The sequence below is a fragment of the Bombus impatiens genome, unplaced genomic scaffold (assembly GCF_000188095.3).
Source record: "Bombus impatiens unplaced genomic scaffold, BIMP_2.2 scf_0197, whole genome shotgun sequence".
NCBI lineage: Eukaryota > Metazoa > Arthropoda > Insecta > Hymenoptera > Apidae > Bombus > Bombus impatiens.
In genome coordinates, this window is record NT_176616.1 from 2658283 (window position 1) to 2683707 (window position 25425).

Here is a 25425-nt window from a genome sequence, read left to right on the forward strand (position 1 = left end):
AATAGGAAAGGAGTAAAATAACAACTTGCATTAACGCAAGCACGATACAAACTAAACGTTTGTCAAAAACTCATGGATCCAACACATCATGTGCATACATATTGTAAAATTATTGATGAATAAACAGTGAAAATATCAGATATATCTTCTTTCTATGAATTTCAGAGATTTAAACAATATATAACAAATTGAGATTTCTATAGATTATAATTTTTTTAATGAATATTATTTGTAAGTAGTATTTTAATAATTTTTTAAAATATTTCTAGTAACAAGACGATTATCATATATACAATATATTTATTATGTATGTACAAAGATGTGTAAATTTTCGCAAAATATGTTTATTTTTTGTACTTAATATGTATTTGATTTTTGATAGATTAAAAAAAGGTAAATTACAAATTAAATTACAACACACTCGTAAGGAAATGGTCCTCGAAAACGTTGGTTATTTGGTCCTGGGCAAGCTGCAAAATGTATCATTTCATTAAAAAATGTTTTGTTATATTTTCTATTTACTAGTCTTATTCAATTTTATATACTTCAATTCAATACTTCAATTCAATACTTCAAAAACAATACTTCAATTTTGAATAATATATTATTAACATTTTTAAATAACTGAAAATTGAGCAGATTGTGTTTAGTACCGAATTGAATAGTTATCAATTAGTTAGTAAAATATATGTCTGCAAAGTTTATGATTATAATCATTACTTATCGATGATAATAATTACTAACGTTTATCACAATGTGGTCCGTAATAACCAGTTCCTTCGCAGCGACATTTAAATCCAGGATCTGATGATATTTGCAAACATGATCCTCCATTCAAACAAGGTTTCGATCTATAACATATATCACTACGCCTACCTAAAAAATAATAATAAAATAATAAAAAGCAATCGGTTAATTCTCTCAGTATTAATATTGAATACTTATATGTATTCGTCTAAGTATCTATGAACAAGTTTAACAGTGATATTTAATGTCGTGGATAAAATTAACAGGTAAGTTATTACCTCTTAACGCTTCTTTGCAATCTTCGTTAGTATTGTATCTGTATTCAGAAGAACAACCGTAACCGCATCTGCATTGTGCATTATAGATACGACATCCATATTGCATTTGATCCAAATCGCAAGCTTTTGATAATGTGCCTATTATTTAAACCAAATCGAAGTACTTAGTAAATATACATATAACAATATGATACAGCACATAATAATCAAATTCTAACTATTCGTCGTATCTTTTATGTTATTTTTATAAATATCAATATGTATATCATTTAAACTATAAAAAAGACACAAAGTAATTAATTTTTTAGTTCCCTTTTTTTATTAAGAATATCATGGAAATATATAATTTAATACATATTAAGAGTAGTATGAAAATATATAATTTAATACAATATTCATATTGTATTTTATGTGTGATTCTGGAAACAACAATAAGCGGAATATAAAACGTTTACCATCGGATTAAATGACAATAGCATAAAAGAATACTACTTCTATCAGTAGATGATAAATAAGTCTCTATATGAAATCAATTATGTAACTTCTAATATAACTAAGTGGATTAAAACTTAGTGAAATTAAATGAATATTCATTTGGAATTAGAACAAACTTTATTAGTAATAAAAATAATTTTGTATTACGAAATAATGCGATAAATATTGAAACAATAAGTTATAAATTGCACATTTTCTACAACATTTTCTGTTCGCAGTGAATATATCTGCAGTTTATTTACCCTGAAAAGATAATGCTACGAAGAAACACGCTGCCAGAGGCAACTACATATTTGTACCGGATGTGTCCACTGCACTTCCCACTTGTCTAGATTGATAAACATTTAACGAGATAAAGCATGTCTGCGCGGGTTAATTGATTTTCGGGTATGCATCAGAAATTACTATTATTTTCTTCTATAAATAAATTCATGCTTAAATATATTTCTTCTTGTTCATGCAAAAGACGAAATTTAATTGTAAACATATTTCATAAGGTACAATCGAGAAGAAACGCGGAATGTGCATCATTGAAAGTACGCTTTATTATCGTGACACATTATCTGTCTACTCGGTGAATGAACCGAGATGTTTCTTTTAACAGAACGGTTGCATTTATTTTATCTTAAGTAAATTACTATTAGAGAGTTACTATTCAACATTTAAATCAACGTTGTTTAAGGAAAGTAGTACAAATAATATCATACGAAAATAACTTTTCCATGACCTTAAAATAAAATCTATCGCCTTCAAATTTAAAAATGTATTAATGTAATTTTTATATTTCTTAAGGTCATCTTTATACAATTGATGAAGACACGCATGCAGAAGTAAGTTATTATGAAATGATAAAATACAGTTGCAATATGCCGATTAAATTAGAAGAAAAATTTTCATAGTGATAACATACCGCCATATAAATTACGTTATCGTAAGCAAAATATCGATTTCTCGATCCTCTCTGATATGTTTAATCAGTATGAAAATTCTAGTGAAACGCAAGTAACGTGTTCGTACCTATAATAACGAGTAGCAGAATTATTGGTAGTATCAGTCTTGGTAGCATGATGGGCTTAAAGCTCTCACAAAATCCGGGGGAGAACTGTTCCGATAACGATAATCCAGATAATTGTAGATGTCAGAAGACAGAGATCGACGACCAGCGCCTGCAGCTAGGCTATTACTTGAACTCAGTAGGGTTAAAGGTCGTTCGTTAAAAGGGGGTTCTTTACACATTCACTATCGCGAGGATAAAATTTGTGCTCCAATGCAACGTTCCCTATGTCAGCTAGCATCTATACTCGCTGAACGCGTCAACTGAACTGAACTCCGACTAGCCGACTCCGGACAGCAGCAGAGGCAACTGCCTCTTAATGACTATGACTATTAACTAAATGCGGACTAACGCGCTTAGCTAGTATACCCACCAGACTCTACTAAGCCAAAGAACCATGCGTGGGGTGTAAAATAAGCCACTGACTATATATAATATATTTCTAACAAACATATACATATAGATTTACAATTTCATTTGTTCTACCGATATGAATTATTATTTATATTTTGGACTTTTGTTCAGTTAATTTTAAATTTAGTACTTTTTCAAAATTTGTTATAATTTTTTATTATCAATATCGTTCATTTGTGCATTTATATATTATTTTAGACAAAATAACGAGAGAGGTCTTGAGATTCCGGACTAATATGACCTGAGACAGGGAACGTTATATCGGTCGGGATTAGCCCCAGTCCGTTATATGATTCCGCACATGTTTTTCTAAACAGAACACATGGTCGGCAGAAAACATTATTAGCTCTTTACTTTTGTAAGTAACTAAAATATCTTTTATAGTTGAAATAAAATGCCAACGAACGTTAATTTTTACCATATTTCTCTTATATTGTACATTTTTGTAATGACACTTATTTTTTTAAGTAAATTTAGTGCCAATAGTAACGCTGGGTGGTTAGGGAAGTACATTATCACATTTTAAAGTTCGATAACATTTGACACGTACAGTCATAATTCCGGAAGTAGATGTAGCTTACAGTTTACAGTACGGAACGTGTATAATTTATTCGTTCAATTTTCTTTTGTGGATAGTTGTTTATAAGATAAGGATAATCAGTTTCAAAAATGTAATACGAACATATTTAATTTTGCGTATAAACTAAGATTATGATATCGTAATAAAATAAAAAATTAGGTCAAGGCAATTTATTAATTAGAATAATAATTTATTAGAGAAGAACATAATCTCTCTTTTGAGACTTGGACGGATTATAAAAAATTTAAGACTTCATTTACAATGTATAAGTACATTCGAGTATTAGTACTGTGAATATTTCACACAAATATTTCATGTTTTATGCAGATATTTAAAATATTTCAACACATATAACAGATATAAAAGTTTATAACAATGATTTTAATTATTTTTCTAGATATATGTGTATCTGATATTTTGCATGTAATTCATTATATCATCAAAGGTAAATCTTCTTGTTTATTTATATTCTAAAAGAACAATATTTATGTAAAATATAATTTTATGTTATACATAAAAGAATTAAAATATTAACTGTTAGTACCTTACATGAATGTTTGATCATGTTGTTCATGAATCATTGTTGCTCTTCTAGATTGAACTATACCACTTTGTCTATTATACAATTCTCGTACCAAGTTGTCCTTTTCTTGTTCAAGTAATGCTATCCGTTGGCTTTTTTTACTGACTTCCTAATTTTTAATCGTCAAATGTGAATTAAATATATTATTAATTACATATATATTTATTTCATTTACCTCTGTTAGTCTATGATTCTGTTGCTTTAACCTAGATAATATATCTTGCTGAAGTTGGGTCGATGTAGGAGTGCTAAGAAACGCAAGATTCATGTGAAGAGGAAGTCCACCACGTTCCCAACTACTTATTAGTGCAGCTAAGTGTCTGTTGACTTCTAAGACGCGAGCACGTTGTAATTCTAAACGTTCTTGCTGTGCCTCTGTCCATTGTTCCTAAATAAAATCATACACGTTAACACAGAATATTTCAGATAATTTTATAAAGTTGGAAAGCATATTTGATACCACATGAGATCCCATACGCCCAAGATGTTTAATTTTTTCCTGAGTAGCAGATATTTGTTTCAAATACCATTCTCTAGCTTTATCAACTGCAGCTAGACCTTGAAGTAATACATCTTTCTCTTGTTCAATCTGTTTCATTCTTTTCATCTAAAAAAGAGAGCTATCAAATAGTTACTGCTGTTAAAAATTAAGAAACAGGCTTCCCAACTATGTATTAAAATATAATATAAACATATTATATACTATGCTGAATTTAGTATAAATTGTATTATGGTCTACATGTTAATAATCACCAAATTTCATGCATACCCAAAACCAATCACCAATCGTTAGTTGGGAATCCTAGAGAAGAATATCTTTACCATATTGTAATCAATACCATTCTGCAACGTATGACGTCTAGGTTCTCTGCGTCTATTTAATGGTTTCTTAGGCTGTAAGCCAACTTGATTATTTTGCAACTCAACTGCTTTACCATCTCCCAATACTCTGGTTGGTCTTAATAATGTTCTAGTGTCAGATCTATAATTTACCGTTGATAATTGTCTTTTTTCTATAGCTTTATCATCATTCATTAACAAACCCATCTGCCAATTTTGTAATACAGTTCGAATTTCAGATTTGTCAAAATTTCTTTCTGAATTAATAGTTCTAGCTTCTAATGCAGCACCCATCCGTGGAGGTTTAGGAGGTCCATATGCCTTATTTAGCTTCAATTCAGGACCACCTCTACTATCCATTAATTCTAAGTGTGTATGATTAACATCTTTTCGACCTGCTAATAATTGTGGCATGCTTAAGGTACGTTGCTGTGATATAGCATTATTTGGCCTAATAGTTGCTGTATTTGGAGATGTCCATGTTGTTTTATTTTGATTATCAGGTATAAGTATTGGAGCAGATGGCGGTCTATTTGGTTGACCATCATGTTTTTTAGAGTCACTATCTGTTTGAATTTGTAGCAAACATATCTTGAGTCCTGTACAAAATCTTTCAAAAGACAATAATCCATTAGGTGGAGTGACTTTTTTAAGGCTGTCCAAAACACCTTTTGGTAGACCTTGCGTTCCATCATCTTGCCATCTGCCTTCAATATCAGAAAATTTTACAAACCCTGTATTTTGGTCATCCATTATATCAAAAAGTGTACGCATAGCGGTGACAAAGTGCTTTGGTAGTCCATCCGCGCTCGAAGTTTGTATTTGCGCCATATTTATATGCAAGCGTATTTAAAATATAGTTATTAAGAAAACATACATTCATTTAAATATTCCAGACTCATATATTACCTTCCTGGTAGTGGAAGGTATAACATTGTTTCTTTTAAGGAATATTTGTCCGATTAGTCATTTCGTTAATTAAATATTGTTTCATTCATCTGATAAATGTCTTTTCGTTTATTTAACATTTATTAAAGTGTACTGCCCAATTATTAGTAGAATTATTTGTGCCAAATATGAATACACTTAAGGCGTTTTGAATACATTTTCCTTTTTTGTATTTTATTAACAGTTAACTTTTTGATAACCTCTTTAAACCTTCGATTGTATGCAACTAAATATGAACGCAACAGATGAAACAGGTGTGTCGAAGTACGAATCTATCTAGAACGTACTACAGTTATTTTACTCATAGAAACAGTTCTTAAAGTATGATATTTAATTTATATACGCATAATATATACATATATAACTTAAACAATATATGAAATTAATATATTACAAAAATAATCATGATATTTTGATGTTTGATAAATAAAAGAAATAAGATGCTAACTATAAATTTTTGAATTTTATTTATCGATTGTTGATACGTATTTGTCGCAGGGATCTCGATAAAGCAAAAAAAGATAATTGTTAATATCAAAAAACATGTCATAGACCGTATCAAAGAGAAAATCAGACGAGATTTTTAAAACAATACGATTCACACGTAACAGGATATTTTATGATGAAAGTAAATATGTTAGTATATTAAAACTTTTGATTACTATACTTCACATAATTTTTTATTCATTTTCATTCTACTCAGTGCAACTTTAGTAATCTTCTAATTTAAATATCGTTTTCTACAAGCATAGACAACTGTGCATATTTCATATACATATTGCTAAACTCTATAATTATATACGTACAATCATTTCTAATTTTGATAGTTCTATTCGCAGACTACGTTTACAGAAATAACGTTCATGAGTTAACAACAATATTGTCAGAAGAATAGTTTTTATTCTGATTTTTTATTGGTTTCTCAGGCGACTCGACATTAGGACTTCTATCAACATCGCTGTCAGAAGACGAAGAATCTTGAGGTAATTCGATACCTTGCGTTAAAAGGCTGGTTATCCTCTCAACGTCCACCGTATCATCCTGTTCGTGTATCTTCTTTAGGGCATTTGAGACGATACAGAGGTCACCCCTAAGTTCACTGACTACCGCCGTGATTTTTTGAGCGTCCGTGAGAACTTCCACTGATTGAGTGTAGGGATTATAGCGTAATCCAAATGGTCGTTGTATTTGGTTCGCAAATGTTCTAAAAGCAGAAATTGATATTCCTTTTACAATCTTCTTTTTTATTGTATTTTTATTTCAATATTTTAGAATTTTGGAATATTTTTATTATATTTTAATATTTTAGAATTTCGGAAGAATAAAGTATGTACAACATTACCGCATTTTTTCTTTTGCTTCTTCAAAGCTATCCGTGTAATAGTACGCATTTTGAAACGCGGTAATGATGCATTCTTGCTTGCAAGTCACTTCTGGATCGAATCGGAACGTCTTCTCGGGAACGGACACAGCATGTTTCAGTTCCGCGACAGAAGACAATAAACCAGCTCCGTAAACGCGAAGTATACCATCTTGCTTGCATAATCCAAATTCCACCGTAAAGAAATAGAGCTAAAGACAAAAATAAAACAAGGACGAGCTCAACATAGTTAATGACTTCTACAATTAAAGCTAAAACAAAATACAATCTTCTTGTTTTCTGAATTTTCTTCTTATTTATAAATATTAATTTCTTTAATATGACGTTCTTTACACTCGTGAAATGAGCTCTTATAAATTTTTGATGAAAGTAAGAAACTACCTGGAGCATAGAACACTTACAGTTGCCAATTTATTGATGTCCTCGTCCGAAGCTCCAAGCGAAGCAAGTCCAAGTTCCTGCGAGAATTGTGCGAAACTTGGATTCGCCAGAAGCGGCATGTGCCCTAACAATTCGTGACAGCAGTCCCTATAAATAATTCAATAGAGTTAAAAGAAAAAAGGAAAAATACAAAGAAGAAATGGTAAGAAAATATGTTTACAGCTTTATTTTTATTCTTTAATTTTATCTAGCTTTACTTTTATTTATATTATCTATTTGCTGTGTGCACAACATATTTATGTTATTTGATATGATTTATACACTTTTAAATTACTCACGGTTCAGGCGTATAAAAAGGATCGGATGAATGTCGAATGTATTGTGTACAATGAAATACTCGAAAAGCAAGACCGGCCAAAAAATCTCTTGGTGTAAGGTAGCCTGCTACGGGTCGAAGTTGAAATCCAGTTGTTCCTAATAGTATCATAGACAAATTGTATTTGTTTATTTTTCATTCATTTCTAATTAAAATAATTCTATTATCATTAATCGTATACTTACGCTTCAAGAAAACGTTTACATCTTGCAACTGTGGTATATTATCCTCTCTGTCGATCAAATATGAAGTTTATTTAAATTAATTATGTTTGATATCATTTGATTTAATCCTAAGAAGAATCTTTACCTATAGCCACAGTATTTCTCCAGTTTTGGCCAATTTTCCAGATATTCCTTACAAGCATGTTTTTGATAAAGCTGATGCAATTCGCGGAAAACGGTTCCCCTATAGGAAACGAATGTTATTCATTGATAAATTTTAAGAACATAAAATTGCAAAGAATTATTTATAAATATTATTAACGATGATGTTAAGTTTTAAATTAATTGGCGTTAAATCTTCTCATTCTTGAATATGTCTCGTAGGTTTCAACGAAACTAGATTACTTATCCACGCTTCTCGTATACACATCTGGAGAAAATCGTATTAGGGAAGTCACTCGAAGATCGCGAGGATAAATTAAATAAGGACAATTAAGGAGTGCATTCAACGCGGGCCAATCTTGGCTGATTCATACGTCCCGTAGGCGACGGGTGAAGTTGAAACTTTCCTTGTTATACTGATAGAACTAGGATATCGTTTCGTAATTGAAGGGAAATCTTGCGAAGTTATCAAAAGAATTTGTTCTTCTTCGTCATAGATTGCTTTCATGTTTGTCGAAGCACGTACGAAGATTTCTTGCAATGAGCGAAAGTTTTATCAGAAACTTCATACACACAACGAACATATTTATTTTTATCGGAACAATGTTAAAACATCTTTTTAACAAATAAAAAAAAAAAAAAGAAAATACGTAACGCATTGATGTAAATTTACGAACCAAGTTCTGATCTCCTCTGGCGTGTATTGAACGCGAGGAATTGGTTGACCACTAAAAGAAAATTAATGTTAGTAGTGTTTTATATCGTAATTGATAATTATATTTTTTTTCGTAAAAGATCATTGATTTTTTTTTAACGTACTATCTGTAATTGTTTGCGATATCCGCGAATTGCACACGACGTTTGCGATACACCGGGTCTTTAAAGCCCTGGAAATATTGAATTAAACGTATTATATAATGTTGCATATATCTTAGGTACTACGTATTTAACAAGAGAGAACAGTGTTTGAAAACAGAAACGTACTGGATGATCCGCGTCTAATTCGGATCCGTACATGAGCACATTTTGAGCTTGATCTAGATCCGATATTTTTCGTGGAAACCAGGGCATATCTACTTCGCTGAAATCTATAAAGTTTGAACATGATCAGCACTTGCTGGTTCAGGAAAGCTTTTTAATTTCAAAGTGATTTTGATTGTAAAAGATCATTCAACGAAATTGCTTTAAAAGAATTATCGTTCGATGAAATGATCGTTTAAATTTTAAATTTTTAGTAAAAATTAATAGTAGGTATTATAAACTTCTAATTGATAGTAAAAAAGTTAGAAGTTTAAGTACAAAATTTAAACAATGTAAAATGATATTTAACGAAGAAATAAAATCTATTAATGACTTACCAAAACTCGGAGCGGCGGAAAGTGATGGAGCATGAGGAATATTTCCTGTTTGCTCGTACTGTGCCAAATTAATGGCAGCGACTTCTCGGCTCAACATCCTCGTCAACTGTTCCATTCTTTTCGAATCACATTCAACATCGACGAGAATTTCAAATTCGGAGCCACGACGCAATGATTTCCGTGACTCGATATGAATAACATTCACACCCAGGTCCTTTACGGAATATTGATTTAAAAATACATTGGTACATTTTCATGAAAGTTTCTACGCATTCTAATGTTTCTAATGTTAGAGGACACTTTAAAAAGATGTTACAGATATCTTTATTGTCTATAAGGATTCTGTAGTTGGTAAATAATCAAATATCGATTTTTAAAGAAAGGTAAGCGTTAATAAAGTAATGTTAACATATTTTTATGAAAAATGACAGATTAAAGAATGTATTATTATTTATATGCATGCAAGAATAAATTTTCAAAATTCTATTTCCTTTCTGACCCTAACGTGGGTGAGACAGACGTGCGTGAGAGTGGGTGGATATTAGGCCCTGTGTAATATCGTTAAACATCATACCTGAAAAACTTGCAGAGCTCGTGCCAAGCCACCGATTTGGTTTTTCAAGGAAAAAACGACAGAATTTTTATTATCGCTGTTTAATTTCCGTTCGACCATGGGGATCTGAACGAATGAGAGAACATATCCATGCGTTACGTTTAACTTTTACCACACACCCAACCGCCTTTTTTCCCTCGTTATTTGCTTCGATTTTCTACATTGTCTTAAGTCACGTAATAATCTTAAGAATGAAATACATATAGGTACGAGAAAAGGTCTCAAGAAAAGGAGGATTAGAAAGATCGCTCCAGCTTGGAACAATTAAGAAACTCGGAACATGAATTTGTCGAAGAAGAAAGAACAACGAGTTAAAAAAAGCATTTTGTATCTTGTAACAACAGTTCAAAAATCAACGCACATCGCTCGACTTATGTATGGGACTTCCTTCTTTAATGGCCCAGTGTTCGCCTCTTCTGTATAGCCACACCCCGAGAAGGCCCTTTCCGGAACCACTCATACTGATCCTCGATTCAAACTGAACAAACTTTCTAATTTTTCAACAAAATTTTCTATCTATACTGTAATATATAATATTTTCGCTCACCAATAAGAAAATCAATCGAACGATGCAAGTAAGTATTTCTATTTAAAAATCTATCTAAATGTTGAACTTGGATAACACTGAAACAGTTTCTCTCGACGGAATCGGCAATAGCTGTTAATCCAATGAATCGTCCCTCTAAGCACCGCGTGCGACAGTGTCCCGGTACCAGTGTCTTCTGCTCTTCTTAAGACCTCGGTCCCCTCCGTGTACGTGTCCTTCTCAATGACGATCTGTTCGCGATTGGTCGGCGCACAGTAGTACGAAGTTCCCCCATTGGTCGGATAAGACTTTTCATGGGGTTGAAGAGGAGTGTTGGCTCACCCCATTTAACGGTAACTGTGCCGGTTCCACAATGTATTCTGTGTGACGTCACTGGAGTGCACGAAATGTGGGTGGCGCAAGAACTAGCAACGGTGAATGGGGAGAAGAGATTGCAAGGTCTTCGAAACAGGGATGTTATACTTTTCTTTCGGTACCCCTCTTCGCTATTCTCCAAAGATTTCTTCCCTCCCATCCGCACCATACGTTTATACTCAGAGTTTCTGGGCCAAGTGAAATTAGTCTACCATGGAAAAGACACGAATCCAACCATCGATTTACCGAGTTCACGCTTTTCCGCGTTCGTTTAGCAACTCGTGATACTTCCTTCGACTTTGACTTTGTTTTGGTAACAATTACATCATCGAAGATTTTTCGGATTTCTTTCTCGATATTTATTTTTCTGTTTAAATATATAATGTTGCTAGTCATAAGTTAATAAAGTTAATAACACGTTTCAATTGTTATTAAATATCAGCAAGTATATGTCTGTAATAGACGACGTGTCGTAGAAAATGTTACGCAATTTATCGTATTATTAACATTTCTGAATTACTAAATCCACGATTGTGAAAATATTGTGAAACGATATCGCGAGTGAGTGTGAACCACATACCTAAATGGAGAAGTGCTTTTAGAGAAGTGTAATCTTCTTCGGAGAATTTAATTTTTTTCGTTCTTTTCCGTTTCTTTTTTTCAACGAGACAATCATTCTCGCTTTTGTGTATCTTTTCCACAGAACAAAGAGGCTGTTTAATAAAAGCTCGAACAGCCGAGAACACTCCTCCGCCTCGTGGCAAAGCAGATGCAGCACATTACCAATGTCCATCACTTACGACTATCAGCTAGCACCCTTGTTGAATTATACCGAGCGTTCCTCTGGCATTAAGAGAATTGAGAGTATCGTTCGATCTGCGGAGAGAATCTTTCGTTTATCGGCCCCGTCTGCCAGTCACTAAATCGTCGCGGAAAATATCTTTTGGATTATTTTTTCAGGCAATATTGATAAATAGCGAGATTTAACTAGTAGATAAGAGACACTGTGTTATAATGTTTTGCTGAAACAATCGGTCGCATCGATTTTCGATACATTCTGTTGTTTAAAGTGTTAAAGTGTTGAGACTGTGTTACTTTAGTAACACGAGAATAATTAAAAGTACCGATGGAATCTTGACAAAAAATCGAAAGCTTTTAGTAAGATAGTTTTGCTTTTTGCAGAAAATATTTTACTACATTGTACAAAGTTTCTTTTCGGTACTTCCGTGTTGTTTCATATATTTAAGTGAGCCTAAACTGAGAATGGTTGTTACATTTGTTAATTAATTTTTTTTCTGTGATTGTTCTCTTACCTAACAAACCTATACCTTAGACACAATGAGAGAAGAGAAAAAGTGAGTGTTTCATCCAAGATCTGCTAGTGTGGATTCTTCAGTAAGGCTCTCACTTAACAGTTCTGCGATTGTTATTATGGTTATTTAAAAAATTTCTTTATAATAAGAGTAAATATAAAGATACATATGCATTTATACTTGTGATATTAAAAAAAAGATGATATTCTGGCATTTGTGTAAATACTTATCTTTTTTGCATCTAATTGCATAATTATGAAATATTAACATATGTATAATTATAGTACTGTAACACAAAAAAAAGATAAGTGCTGTAGTCATAATATCAGCTTAGGTACTTATTCCTATTTTATGTTAAATTTTTTAATTTTTCGTATCTTTCTGTACTCGATAAAAATTTTATTTTTGGACGGTCCATGCAGTATATGTCGTATGAACATAAGTAATTATTGTACTATTCATCCTTTACCCGTATCGCCAAATTCACTTCCCATTCACAGAGATTCTACAAAGCATGATATCTCTTATCATACTGTCGTCCTTTGAGCCCAAAGTTCAACATTTGTAATTTGCTTCTGTTGTTTTACTAATAACTTTAAGATTAAGATATCGTTGAAACACAAAGTACCAATTCGATCTTTATCTAAGAAACGAAATCCTTTATACAAATTTTTGTACAACATCAACGATATAATTATAACAACTTGTTTTCTAAGCACACGGATTAAATTGGTCGATACCCCTTCTTTTTTCTTGTTTAGTGCCAGGATCTATAAATATGCTTCCTTGGAAAGGTGTGCGAGCCATGTATGCATACATATATTTCGTCTTTATGGATCTATCAAACAACTTACGATAATAATATAGATTTTGTTCGAAACTAATGTCAATTTCATGAATGAATCAATGCAAGCACCTTAATATTTTTATACTAAACTTTAAATATTGAACGCGTAGATCAATTCGATGGTTTCTTAAATATAACTAATATTTTATTTATGGTTAGTGTAATATAAATTTAATACTCCGTTGGAAGAAGCAAGATTGGGTTGGGTTGGCAAACTGGGTCATTTATATGTAAGCCTAATCTTTGTTATTGTTCTAAGCTTCTATAAATTCTGGAAAGCTTATAAGAGGTCTATACTTATCAACGTATATATATTACGTTATATTACATTATAATCGCTCGTTAAGTCAAACATTCGAAACTTTACTCAATAGAAATAAGAATTCGTTTCGAAGAAATTCAAGAGTGAAATCTCGCTTGGGTTGTCGACGACCCAGTTTGCTTACGGAGGGCTAATCATCGAAACCGTCTCTTTAAACCTTCACCACTCTTTTCAAATACTACATTCTATCGCAAAAAATGTGTCGTAGTTTGGATTCGATGGATTCTTCTGTATCTTTTCCTACTTCTCATTTTAACGCGCCAGACTAAAATGAGACGAATTAAACAAGTTGAAAATTAGAATCTGTAGCCAAGTTTGAAAAATATAGTACATATTGCAAGACGTCTTAATGAAGATACAAACTTGTTGCTTTTGTAACCTTCCCGACACAAGATCTTATGCAACAAAATCACTACTTCTCATTTCTTCTTCTGTATGCTTACATACCATCTCTTTTCCATGTCATCAGCAACTTAATTCAAAATACGAAGCTTTTGTAAGTTTTTAAGATTAAAATAGTTATTTCGAAAACGGATAATTCCAAAGTTATCGAATTAATATATCCTAGTATGGATATTAAATGTTTATAAAATGTTATAATCCTTGGATTATTGTGGTACGTATAATCGATATCCTGAAATAATATAGCTTTTAGTATGTACAAAAGTGATGAACACATTATCTACCTATTTTGATACACAACTTACAAAAGTTAAGTAAAATACACAACTTTTTATCTACCTATTGTGAAAAAATCGCCCGTTATCATCATTTTATCATCAGTTTCCATATAAATTGGGTCTCTACTTTCTTCTTAATTCTTCTACTGAAGTCTTAATACAAATCGGCTTCTTCAAACCATTTAATCGATTAGTGAAAAATAGGCAACTAAGTAAGGACAAGACGATGAGTATTCGCTGTTTGCAGACAGGAAGATCCTCTTGGAGCGCATTCTCAGCACGAGTGATTCAAAGGAAGAAGTTGGCTGCACGAGAAGACGAATAAAAGTCAAGATACGGTAGAAAAAAAGGAAACATTTTACAATCAAATAGATCGAAAACGATATTGTTACTTTATAGGCAGATTTACGAACAAATTTAATCTTAGGCGCGGATCGAATGCAAACTGTCGTGCTATTTTCTTGCCAATTGTATTTTATATAACTAAATAACGAAATCTTCAAACGCTAAGGATTCTGATTCAGGAAATCGAGAAGAAACGCAAGGTCGCTCGCAAGGTGTTTCACTAAACTTCAAGCGCTCGCAACTTCCTTAACTCGATTAACCGGCATTAATTACTCTTCCTGGATCGTTCATCTCAACTTCCCCTTCTACTACAGTTCGTTTTCATTAAGTCTATACTTCACTACTATGCGTCCTAAAATATACTTCTGATATCCCCATACAAACATAATTCGAGAATATAGTATTCGAATGTAGGACACGTAGAACGTTTCCTTCTGGAATTTGCTACTCTATACTAACTACTCTTTCCAACCAATATAAAAAATTAACGCTCTTGACTTGCCACCATTTTGGCAGTTCAAAGGTGATCTATTTATGGATGACGGTTTTCTTAATTCCTAAGTGGATTGAACTTTAAGATAAGCGCCTTTGGTATGAATTCATTAAAAATCAACGCTGAGTTAATGCAATATTTCATTCGCAATTGTTTTTAGTATTTCGTCTAGTTTGCTATCTATTTTCTTATATTAAAAATTGCACGTTCGTCTTGCACATTTTTTCTTCCGATCGTCAAATTATGAGTTTTATGCACTTTCATATTATCAAAGTTACTATTTTGAAGACGTGTATGTGTAATTAGAACATGAATACTCATAATTATAAATTCAATGTTAGCTTGTAGCGATATACTACATTTCGTCGACTCAGAAAATCGCATAATTCAACGAATGATAGCAATAATCCTCGTCATAAAACAAAAGAAATCATTCTACACAAAAATAGCTTATCGTTACAAGTCTGTAAAAATCAAATTTCTCATCATACTAAAAAATACAAAAATAAAAAAAGCCACGATTCTAAGATCCCCCGAAGAAACACGCTCCATCTACGTACATACACAATTTATAGTGGACGTCGAACGCGTTAAAAGGTTTCTCATTAACGAAAGCAAACCGCTCGATCCATCCGTTCCATCGAAGGGAAATTCACCCTCCTGTTTCGAAGTAAAAAACTGGTCGTTAGATCTCAGTACATGGTGTGTCGATATTTTTGGTTTTGCGCGTTTCAAAGTCGTCAGTTCGGATCGGGTCGGCTCGATTGAAATATTAAATCGAGGAGCTATGGTTCGCCAAGGCGTTTCGGCTTACATTCGGCCGGCTGGCTTCTCCCGTTCGATTTCCTGGCGGCGCGTTCACGGAAAATCATCGAGTGCACGCGGGGGTGTGCGCGACGCTTACCACGCAGGAATCAATAGGGCGTCGCGAGTAGCGTCGAAGCGGTGGTACTCGACCGACGTCGTCCCCAACGTCAGCGACATCTTGGCCCTAACGGTTTTCCGGGGGTCGCCGAGCAGCTCTCCATCAGGCCGTCACGGCCGCCTTCAGGACCGACCCCACGCCGTCTGTTTTTCGCTGGTTGTTGCAGAATGGCCGATACCGAATTTGAGGAATTTCGACACTATTTCGAGAGGCTTCCGCAGCATCTCAAGGCACCACTTTCCAATTACACGTGAGTACATGGCGTTCCATTCTCCTGTTTTGCCTTTCCGAATATATTCCTGTACAACGTGCGATGTCTCTGACGTTTGAAGGCGAATCGTTAGAAAGGATGGCGTGAAACGCACATCGGTGACACGTCGATGGGACATTCTATTTGTAGAGTGTATAATTTACTTGTTCTTCCTTTTTCCTTGTTTTATTAGAAAGGTAGATTTTTGAACATGTTGGCTTTTGCTACGATGACTGAATTAGGACGATCTTTGACGTAAAAGTACACCTCCTTAAATAGGGGTTGCGCTATCGACACTGTGACAAGGCTTCTGACAGTATAGTAGGTGATCGTGTTTTTTAGGGTCGAGCTGTAAGGAGCTGTAAAAATAGTAGAGACGAGATGAGATTAATTGGCAACGTTCGGTGTAAATGAACGTCTATGATATAGCATGTCTATTGTAGCAATTGTGAAATTGGGAATTAATTGTATGTGATTACAATGGGAAGAAAAGCAACCCTCTTGATTTAACTTGTAGTAGTACGATTACTTTCTTGTAGAAATACTTGTGGCCTTTTTATTAATCTGGTCTCACATAGCTTCGTCATTGCAAAATTTTAACCATTACGGAAAAGCGTTATTGTGTTTCTGTAACTGATGATTAATTCAATACATTTCGAGTCGAGTTGCGTTAGGATTTTATTGCTTAGGGAGTAGGTTTCGACCCGATGAATCGCACATTCGGGAGGAGATTAAAGGGGTAAGGTATAAGTGCATCAAAAAGATACACTGTGGAGGCGCGGTCGATGCTGTTCCCTGTCTGTGAAATAAATTCAGTGCGGAAGAATGCAGTATATATACGACACTTGCCAAATGTTATCGTTTTCCATAAGAAAAGCTACAAATTTAATATTTTATTAAACTGATATTATGATTAAATCAAATATTACTTTACCGTTTTTAACGTTATATGTCATCTTTGATTTACTATTATAAGATTCTTCCTTTTTACTTTTACAAGTGTATAAATAACATCCTTTTACTTTGTCTATTTTAATCATAAAAAATAACGAATTAATGTAGAGATCTTAAACACAAAAATATAAAAATGAAGTATCTCCTTTATTGCTACTAATAAGTCAAATCTATAAATCAAATGGTATTTTCGCAAGTGATCAACCGTGATTTGAAAATGCAAAATGTGCGTAAAAATTTTATTTATTTACGGTCAACGATACTCGATGCAATGGCAAGATAGAATGAAATAAAATCAATTGGAGTCTATCGTATACGTGAAACGATTTCCACTTTAGCTGTCAGTCACGATTACTTGCCTTTTGTACAAAACAAGCACGCGCTATTAATGGACCAGTCACGACTCAGTTTTTATCGTTAATTATCTAATCTGTCGTCCCCATTTCTTTACAGCGACGAATTGATTATAAGTTTCGAGGTTCGTAAATAGAATCGGATTTAAAATGACTAACCATCTCTCCGTTTTCGATAATAATAAATAATTATATTTATAAAACAACCGTTATATTTTCCAGAAAAATAAAATATAATTTTCCATATAACTGTTGAGCGATATGAACATTGAAGTTTGTAGAAGATACGTATACATATACCGCAAACCACAAGATTAAAATAACACGTCGTTTACCTGTTGGACAATGGTATCCGAGTATTTCTTAGTCGCGAAACGTTTCCTGGCAGTTCCGATCTGTCAACTTTGATTCACTTGCTTTTTAAATAGATAATACTTTAACAGAAGACGTATTAAAACACGACATATTATTTTTGTTAGGAAGTTTCAATTGATTCTGATATTCGTTGAATATGACATAAAAGATCTTACTTATTCCCTAGAAACGAAAATATACCTTTCATATTATCCGTTGTATAACAAGAACGTCATTTTTATATTATAAAACATTTAATTATTTAGTAGAAAAATTAATCTAAAGAATATATCATTCATCTACATGATATAAGATTCACTAACAGTCGTATAGTCGATTCCCTGGTACATACAAACATAGACTTTCCAGATACAGCTCCTGTTATCATTACATTCTCATTCTGTTAATATCATCCTCCTGCTTTTTCAATTTCTTAGTTTCACGCTTAAAACTTCTTCGTGTCTCACTCTTTGCCTCTAAAATTAATCAAGAATTTAATATAATGATCATTGCTGGTGTTTGGTAAGAACATTAGTAACATTTGATCTTTGCTCTTAAAAGTTTTATATTTTAAATGATCAATTTCAATAATTAATACTGCGAACTATTACTGAAAACAGGCTCGTTCACGATGTGATGATAGACGATTCACCGACCTCGTCGCAGGATAGCGACCCAGAGGTCGAGAGATCTTGCGATGGAGTCGCAGGCGATTCCGAGGACGAGGAAGTGGTGGTCATTCATCGGCACGAGAATCAGAGCGGACACACTTCCGGTGACGATAGCGAAGATCTCGATCACAACTGTTCCATCGTCGCTGATAGCGACTTTAGGTTGGTAACATCGTAAGTGCACACTACTTCTCTTTTGGCCTGCGAACATATAAATTCCATAGATCAATATTTCTGATTCAAGACTGTAGAATTGAAAAATTATCGAGAGATCGTGCAATTTTTGTTTAAGTCAGAATTTTCCTCTAAAAATTATAATGATATTGATATAAGCGTAAATCAAAGTGGCAATTTTAACTAACTCGTCTTGAATTTTGTTCGAGATAATCAGAGGACTCCTTGCTCACGAGAAATTAACTCAAAGAATAGATTAAATTTTAGTTATAATTTTCGAAATGAGTAGGCAAGCCTCTAATTATTTCCAACCATATGTCATGTTCAATAAATTACGCGTCGTTTGATATTAAACAATTTAGATGGCCTGTTTAAATTCAAATTTAAATTTAGTCGTGCATCTATGTTTCCTCTTTGAATGCAACTTCTTGTAATTTCTGCATGCAAGAAGTTTTTGTTCCTCTATTAATTTAAACATTTCCAATTAAATCTTTATAGATGTACAAGGTTATAATTATTTTTAAGCACTCGTTATTCTTTCCAAGAAAAAAAGCTATCGATATTTTTTTAATTTTAGAAATGCTACTATGGTAAAGGCAAATTTGCACGTCGATTTACTTATGACTAGGATAGTGACTCGTGCAGTGCGTTCCAGTGTCATCTGTGTATCCTCTTGCATCTCCTGAAGAAATGATCTCCCCCTGTCGTTAAAGCATTGAGAACAGATTACATAACATTAGGCACTATACGCGATAGGATCTGAAATTGCGTGTGATATAGACCGACAAATGAAATGAAATTTATTACAATAAAAAGGAAAAACGAATGACCATTCCGCTGATTGATTAAACAGAAAAGATATAAGCATGCAAGGATACGAGTGTCGTGGTGCTTTTGTGTAAAGAAACAAATTTTGTTATCCGTTCTCAATCGTGATGGGAATTTATTAGTGGCACTCACTATTGTGGAAACCCAATTAGAGAGAAAAAGAAAGTAAAATCTACACACATTAAATGGCATGGTGAAAGGTAGCTTAGCTCACTACACGACTACCCTTGGGTGACATTAGCTTGTTCGGTGGACTGAGCAGCAGGGGTCGATCGGCAGGCGTCGGTGGACCGGGCCCTGGTGGAGGTAGCGCTGCCGGAGCCGGTAACGGTGGTAGAGATAGCGTAGTCAGCGACGTCGGGGATTCCTGTTCGAGTCTGAGTTCCTGGCCGACACCTGAACATGTACCCTCGAATCGTCCTGGAAGTGGTAGCACCGAGCGCAGACGTCGGAGATTACCGGAAATTCCTAAAACGAAGAAATGTAAGAAACTTAAAACTGTAAATATCGATATACATATATACATATACATATGTTTAACCCTTTAGACATAATATCACCCAGTAACTATTAAATCCTTCTTAAATTACGTATTATAGAACTGTAGTAGTCATAATAGTTTATCAGAGACAATTCAGCTTTGTTCATGGTTTTTTCTTCCATTCCTTTGTAAATCAAAAAATCAAAAAGGTTATAATAGATATACAATAAAATTGCTACGATATTTTATACTATAAAAGGTCAGCGAGGAAAAGATTGTTACGTTACGATACCTTGGCAACGTGACCCTCAATGTGTAACACGATCCATCGCGAATCAGCCTTATCTTTTGCGTTTCTCATCACCTGTTTTGATTCACCGATCTTGACGATACCATGCATTCAACCGCAGAATCGACGACCGCAACCAAAGAAAATCCATAATGACATCTAACTTACGTCACGTCACTTGTTGAAGATACATATAACTGAGACTTATTGACCTGTGATCACATTTGTACTAATATGCGTCGAACGCATTATGAGTAGTCTATCATTGTTTATACATGAAAATTAAACATGTTAAATTTACATGATTTGAAGTACCTGCTCATTCGGGAAGAAGGTAGCCATTTATTAATTATTCAAATTGCTTGAATAAATTTATTTGTTTTGTAAAATATTTGCTTTTTTTTTTAGCTCTGTCTATCGGTCAGACGTCTACGCAGTCGTCGTCGTCTCTGGCAGATGAATTGAATGCAGCAACTGGTTCGAGTTCTAGCCGGCCGCATTTAGTCTTACGAAAATGTCACTCGAGGCTTCGTCATGAGGATAGTTCACCTGATAGCGAGCGAATGGCTACTGACAGTGGTCATTCCACTGCCCATTCGCCGGAAAATGGACCGAAAAGTGTGTCGCCGATTCCCTGTAACACGTTACAGAACACTGACTCTGTTTCGCCGAGTAGTACACCAGGTGATTTTTTCCTCGATATCATTCTCGTAAATTATATATAAATATCTTACTTAGTTTTACTTGGTCGTGTGTTTCGTGCTAAGAGTTTCTATTTGTTTCTCATACGATGAAATGTCATTGTTCATTGCAACTTTCAATACAATTTTACATTATAATTTCCATTATATTTGTTTCCGTGTTGCTTCGAAGGAAGCGGTGGTGTGCCTTTTACTCAATTAGAGCTATTGGAGGCGACGCATCGAGGATTGCACAAATTCGTACCAAGACATCATGATGAGATCGACCTCGAAATCGGTGATCCTATTTACGTTCAAAAAGAGGCTGACGATCTATGGTGTGAAGGTTCGAATATTCTTTGACTCTTAGGTTTGACCAACCCGTTCTTTATCTTGAGCAATCACACAAAATTTTAATTATTCCTAGATAAGATCAAGGAAACTCTTCTTATGACATAATGTTGAACGATCTGAAATTCAAGTTAAAGAACATCAATGACAATGAACTTGTTAGTAATGATTGATATATGTTTATATGTTTGTGTTCGTATTGAAGGTGTGAATCTGAGAACAGGTCGCCAAGGTATCTTCCCCTCGGCTTACGCGGTCGACATGGATTACAGTGACTTTGATCCCTCGGCGCCGAAGGTGAAGAGGGAAAGATACCTTCTTGGTTATTTGGGATCTGTGGAGACATTGGCGCATAAAGGCACTGGTGTCGTTTGTCAAGCAGTTCGAAGAATTGTCGGAAACTCGCAAGAATCTCCCGTTTCACAAAGCTGTATCTTGGAAGTGTCCGATCAGGGTCTTCGAATGGTCGATAGAAGTAAACCACGGGTATATTCAAGATTTAAAAGTTCTTCTTAAATTTCCTTCTCCATCGTATCTATTCTTTCCTTTTCTTTTAAACAAATGGTACGCTATGTTTTTGCAGAAGAATCAAGGACCCTGTCACGATTATTTCTACTCGCTTAAGAATGTTTCATTTTGCGCGTTTCATCCTCGTGATCATCGCTACCTCGGCTTCATCACGAAGCATCCTACCTTGCAAAGGTTCGCTTGCCACGTTTTCATCGGTCAAGAATCTACGAGGCCCGTTGCCGAAGCCGTCGGGTATGCATTTCCCTGTACTTTCTTATTGTCAATTTGTTTTTATTATAATTCATAATTTCATTTAACCCCTTTACTCACAACATAAAATCGTACTCATGAGAATTCCTTTCTTGATTCAATAAAGATAGATTACGTTCAGAACTCTATCTTCAGTTTCAATTCCTTAGACCGAGAGTGTTAAATAAAAGTTGTATTATAGCAATAAATAGTTACTGTTTAGTCATGAACCAACTAAATCATTCTTGTAATTAAAGGACAAGGGGTTAATTTCACGACTGAGTTAAAACAAATTTTTCTTTATCGGCCGTAACGTTATGTAATTTAAATTGTTCTCTTCATTGAACATTATAAGCCACCGTATAAACCAACGTTCGTTTCAAACCACCTACGATTGTTAAAAAGGTTACTGATATGTAAGTATATTATGTTTTCTTTCGTAGGCGTGCTTTCCATCGGTTCTACACGAAGTTCATCGAGACTGCTTTCCCGATAGAGGATATCTATATCGAATAGATTGTACTGCTGGCCTGTCGTATAGCGGCTACGGAGGAAAAGATAAATCTCACATTCCTTTGTCCCTTGTACATACTGCCCTTAGTTGTAGATATTATAAAAGAAAAATGATAGACGCGAATCAAACACCCAATTTATGTACATATACATATATGCATATACATGTACACATAAGTACTTACCTGTATGTAGACCTATATGTATGTACATATATCTGTATGTATCGAGCAATTTCGGGAAGCGTCACGTCGGGACCGATTATTCAATGCCATCTATTGTTTCCACATATTCAATTTATTATTTATATTTCTTGTTTTTTATTAATTATTAAATTTAATCTATTATTTATATATTTTTTAATTTATCATTTCTACAGATCTCGACCGTTTTCCATTATCTCATCCATCCATCCTGCCTTCACCACTTTCCATTTATGCACGAATCAATCCATAGTTCCTGTGAGGCAATTTCATTAGTCGCGAAATCATTTTTCCTCGCTTTCATTACGTTTTGTTACTACGATGGGATGCGGCGACTTAAACTCCGGGTGAAAAATCTTTAATATTTGAATAACGTACACTAATTACTTACCAGATAAGAATTAATCGTTAACCTTTCGATCCTTCGACCAAGATATCCGTATAGCGACACATAGAACGAGACAAAACCGACAATAGTGTGGATCGTTCCAACATTTTATTTCAGAATAAAAAAAAAATGGTAGCGAACAAAATTTCAGTTTGAATTTCTTTTGTCGTGCGCGTGTAGAACGACCGATTCATTGCTTTCAACCGTATAAACGTTTCGAATTTGCTCCGAATTACGTTTAAATCGTGGCAACGAAAGAATATCGTTTTCTTCAAAAAAGAAAAAGGAAAGGAAACGATCTCCAAACGCGCCAAGAGATATTATTATCGTATCGTATTTAGAGACACGTCTATTTTTCTATCTTTCTTTCTGAAAGAATCGTTAATTATAGATTGCGTTGTAAACGATAAGGCTTTAACGTTTTACGATCTTATTCGATTCCGCGACCTCCGGATGATTCGAATCGCAAAACGACGATTGAAACGCACATTGGCCTCCCTGAATCTTGATTATTATTATCGATTGTACTGCGTTACAGCGTTTCGCGAACTTTCATGCAGTACGAATCAAATCGCACGCACCGAACGATAAAAGGTCGATCTATAAATATAAACAATGAATAAGAATGAAAAGTATATATAAAACAGTCGCGATTATTAATTTGTACCATACTTATTATAATGTTCGATCGTGAGTCTCATGATAAGTCTCGTAATTCGAAAATTCTTTGACATCCTTCGTTGTATCGCTTTTGTCAACGAAAATACTCTTAGATTGGTGCATATGAAAATGTCGTTGATGGTATGACCCATTAAATTTTGTCTTATTGCCAATTATCAACTACAAATAAGAAGAGGAAATTTATTATAAATCAAGTATATGTAACGTTAAGACGATTTACATATTTAAAACATCACAGCCTTATTATTGGCCGTCACGAATAATTATAATATTCGTATAATTTTCTTATATACCATGAAAGCTACTGTATACATATATGTATTTACCATTTGGAGAAGGACGTGATATTCCCTATTTCATCTTAAAAGAAATTGTAACAGCTTCACCTCAAGACCTTTTGAATTTTAGAACTGATAATTCTCATAAACCTAAAATAATAAATAATAGATAATGAATCATGTGGAAATTACTTGAATTAAATATGTGGTATTTTGACGAAATCACATATTGTTAAAGTTTTATTTGAAAAAAAAACGACATTTTATATGTAGCAACCAATACAATTACTAATATTGCTCTTCGAGTTTCTTTTTTTTTCTGTATATGTTAAAAATGAATCAGTCTTGTTATAGGTGTCGTTTAGTTTAGATGATTACGTGCTTGGGATTTGATCCACGCTGTACACGTATTGAACAACTCAGTTACACACAGTATGTTGAATAAAAATTGAGAGACAAACTGCAGTGCTTACTCATTACTAAGAGACTCTTGTCTGCACCATCGTCTATCAAATATACGTGCCTTTGATTGAGATCGCCTCGAGTATCGTGCCTTTACGATTATTTTCTCATACAGGTACAAATTAATATCATCCGCGTGTGTATAACTCATTATTACTTACTCTTGAATTTTTTCATGAACTGCATCGTCGAGTTAGAATAAAAAGGTGCGTGATGCAAAAAACCATACTTTGACTACATTTATGTCCGTTACCTTTAAAACTTGATTAAAAAGAAACGTAGATTTACTTATGACAAAAGGAAGAAAAGGAAATATTACCGTTGATCATTTATGGAAAGTGAAACCTATATTTATCGTTCTATCTTTCGATTTGAAGTTTTTCGATGTTTTCGTCGTCGAGATATTCGATTGGGAATTCGATTAGAACCTTCACTCGATAAAAAATCATAAATTAAGGTTGCAACTTTTCAATAGCTATACAGAGGAATGAATCCTCGTTATCGATCGTGATTTTTTCTTTCTTTTTTAATCTCATGATAAGGTAAATGGGCAAAA

At 33.7% G+C, this 25425-nt stretch overlaps 4 protein-coding genes and 2 long non-coding RNA genes across 12 annotated transcripts; 2 read left to right on the plus strand and 4 right to left on the minus strand.

Annotated features, from left to right (window-relative positions):
* Positions 1–324: 324 nt before the first annotated feature.
* On the minus strand, positions 325–3054 carry LOC100747598 (platelet endothelial aggregation receptor 1-like). The gene is made up of 4 exons (XM_003487663.4): positions 2538–3054; positions 1026–1163; positions 745–876; positions 325–470 (listed from the first exon to the last, which is right to left on the minus strand). Exons 1-4 carry the CDS (start codon positions 2584–2586, stop codon positions 406–408), a joined length of 384 nt encoding a protein of 127 aa, XP_003487711.1. The 5' UTR covers positions 2587–3054; the 3' UTR covers positions 325–405.
* Positions 872–4569, plus strand: LOC105680467. The gene is made up of 4 exons (XR_001102120.3): positions 872–1013; positions 1739–1907; positions 3187–3346; positions 4362–4569. It is a non-coding gene; the product is annotated as an uncharacterized LOC105680467 (long non-coding RNA).
* LOC100747721 (suppressor APC domain-containing protein 2) lies at positions 3724–6230 on the minus strand. Of its 2 annotated transcripts, none has more exons than XM_003487664.4 (5): positions 4974–6230; positions 4612–4758; positions 4327–4539; positions 4118–4260; positions 3724–4038 (listed from the first exon to the last, which is right to left on the minus strand). In XM_003487664.4, the coding sequence occupies exons 1-5, from the start codon at positions 5820–5822 to the stop codon at positions 4032–4034; spliced, it is 1359 nt and encodes a 452-aa protein (XP_003487712.1). In that variant the 5' UTR covers positions 5823–6230; the 3' UTR covers positions 3724–4031. The 2 variants fall into 2 exon arrangements, with proteins under 2 accessions (XP_003487712.1, XP_012238335.1); XM_012382912.3 differs by having other exon boundaries at positions 4113–4260.
* A 367-nt stretch (positions 6231–6597) lies between these two features.
* On the minus strand, positions 6598–16317 carry LOC100742465 (tryptophan 5-hydroxylase 1). 2 transcript variants are annotated; one of them, XM_003487706.3, is made up of 17 exons: positions 16180–16317; positions 14499–14742; positions 14205–14391; positions 11856–12151; positions 10922–11642; positions 10736–10852; positions 10336–10440; positions 9762–9975; positions 9388–9491; positions 9223–9290; positions 9081–9131; positions 8387–8485; positions 8263–8309; positions 8040–8175; positions 7722–7848; positions 7282–7511; positions 6598–7143 (listed from the first exon to the last, which is right to left on the minus strand). In XM_003487706.3, exons 6-17 carry the CDS (start codon positions 10832–10834, stop codon positions 6801–6803), a joined length of 1623 nt encoding a protein of 540 aa, XP_003487754.1. In that variant the 5' UTR covers positions 10835–10852; positions 10922–11642; positions 11856–12151; positions 14205–14391; positions 14499–14742; positions 16180–16317; the 3' UTR covers positions 6598–6800. The 2 variants fall into 2 exon arrangements, with proteins under 2 accessions (XP_003487754.1, XP_033175518.1); XM_033319627.1 differs by having other exon boundaries at positions 10736–11642.
* On the plus strand, positions 16303–25300 carry LOC100748087 (JNK-interacting protein 1). Of its 5 annotated transcripts, none has more exons than XM_024366097.2 (8): positions 16303–16450; positions 18732–18944; positions 20064–20267; positions 20963–21238; positions 21428–21580; positions 21791–22071; positions 22169–22347; positions 22788–25300. In XM_024366097.2, the coding sequence occupies exons 2-8, from the start codon at positions 18809–18811 to the stop codon at positions 22858–22860; spliced, it is 1302 nt and encodes a 433-aa protein (XP_024221865.1). In that variant the 5' UTR covers positions 16303–16450; positions 18732–18808; the 3' UTR covers positions 22861–25300. The 5 variants fall into 5 exon arrangements, with proteins under 5 accessions (XP_024221865.1, XP_024221863.1, XP_012238302.1 ...); XM_024366095.2 differs by having other exon boundaries at positions 16319–16450; positions 18732–18956; positions 20026–20267; XM_012382879.3 differs by having other exon boundaries at positions 16319–16450; positions 18732–18956; positions 20047–20267.
* On the minus strand, positions 18732–20104 carry LOC117151400. Its single transcript, XR_004461296.1, has 2 exons — positions 19965–20104; positions 18732–18983 (listed from the first exon to the last, which is right to left on the minus strand). It is a non-coding gene; the product is annotated as an uncharacterized LOC117151400 (long non-coding RNA).
* Positions 25301–25425: the final 125 nt, after the last annotated feature.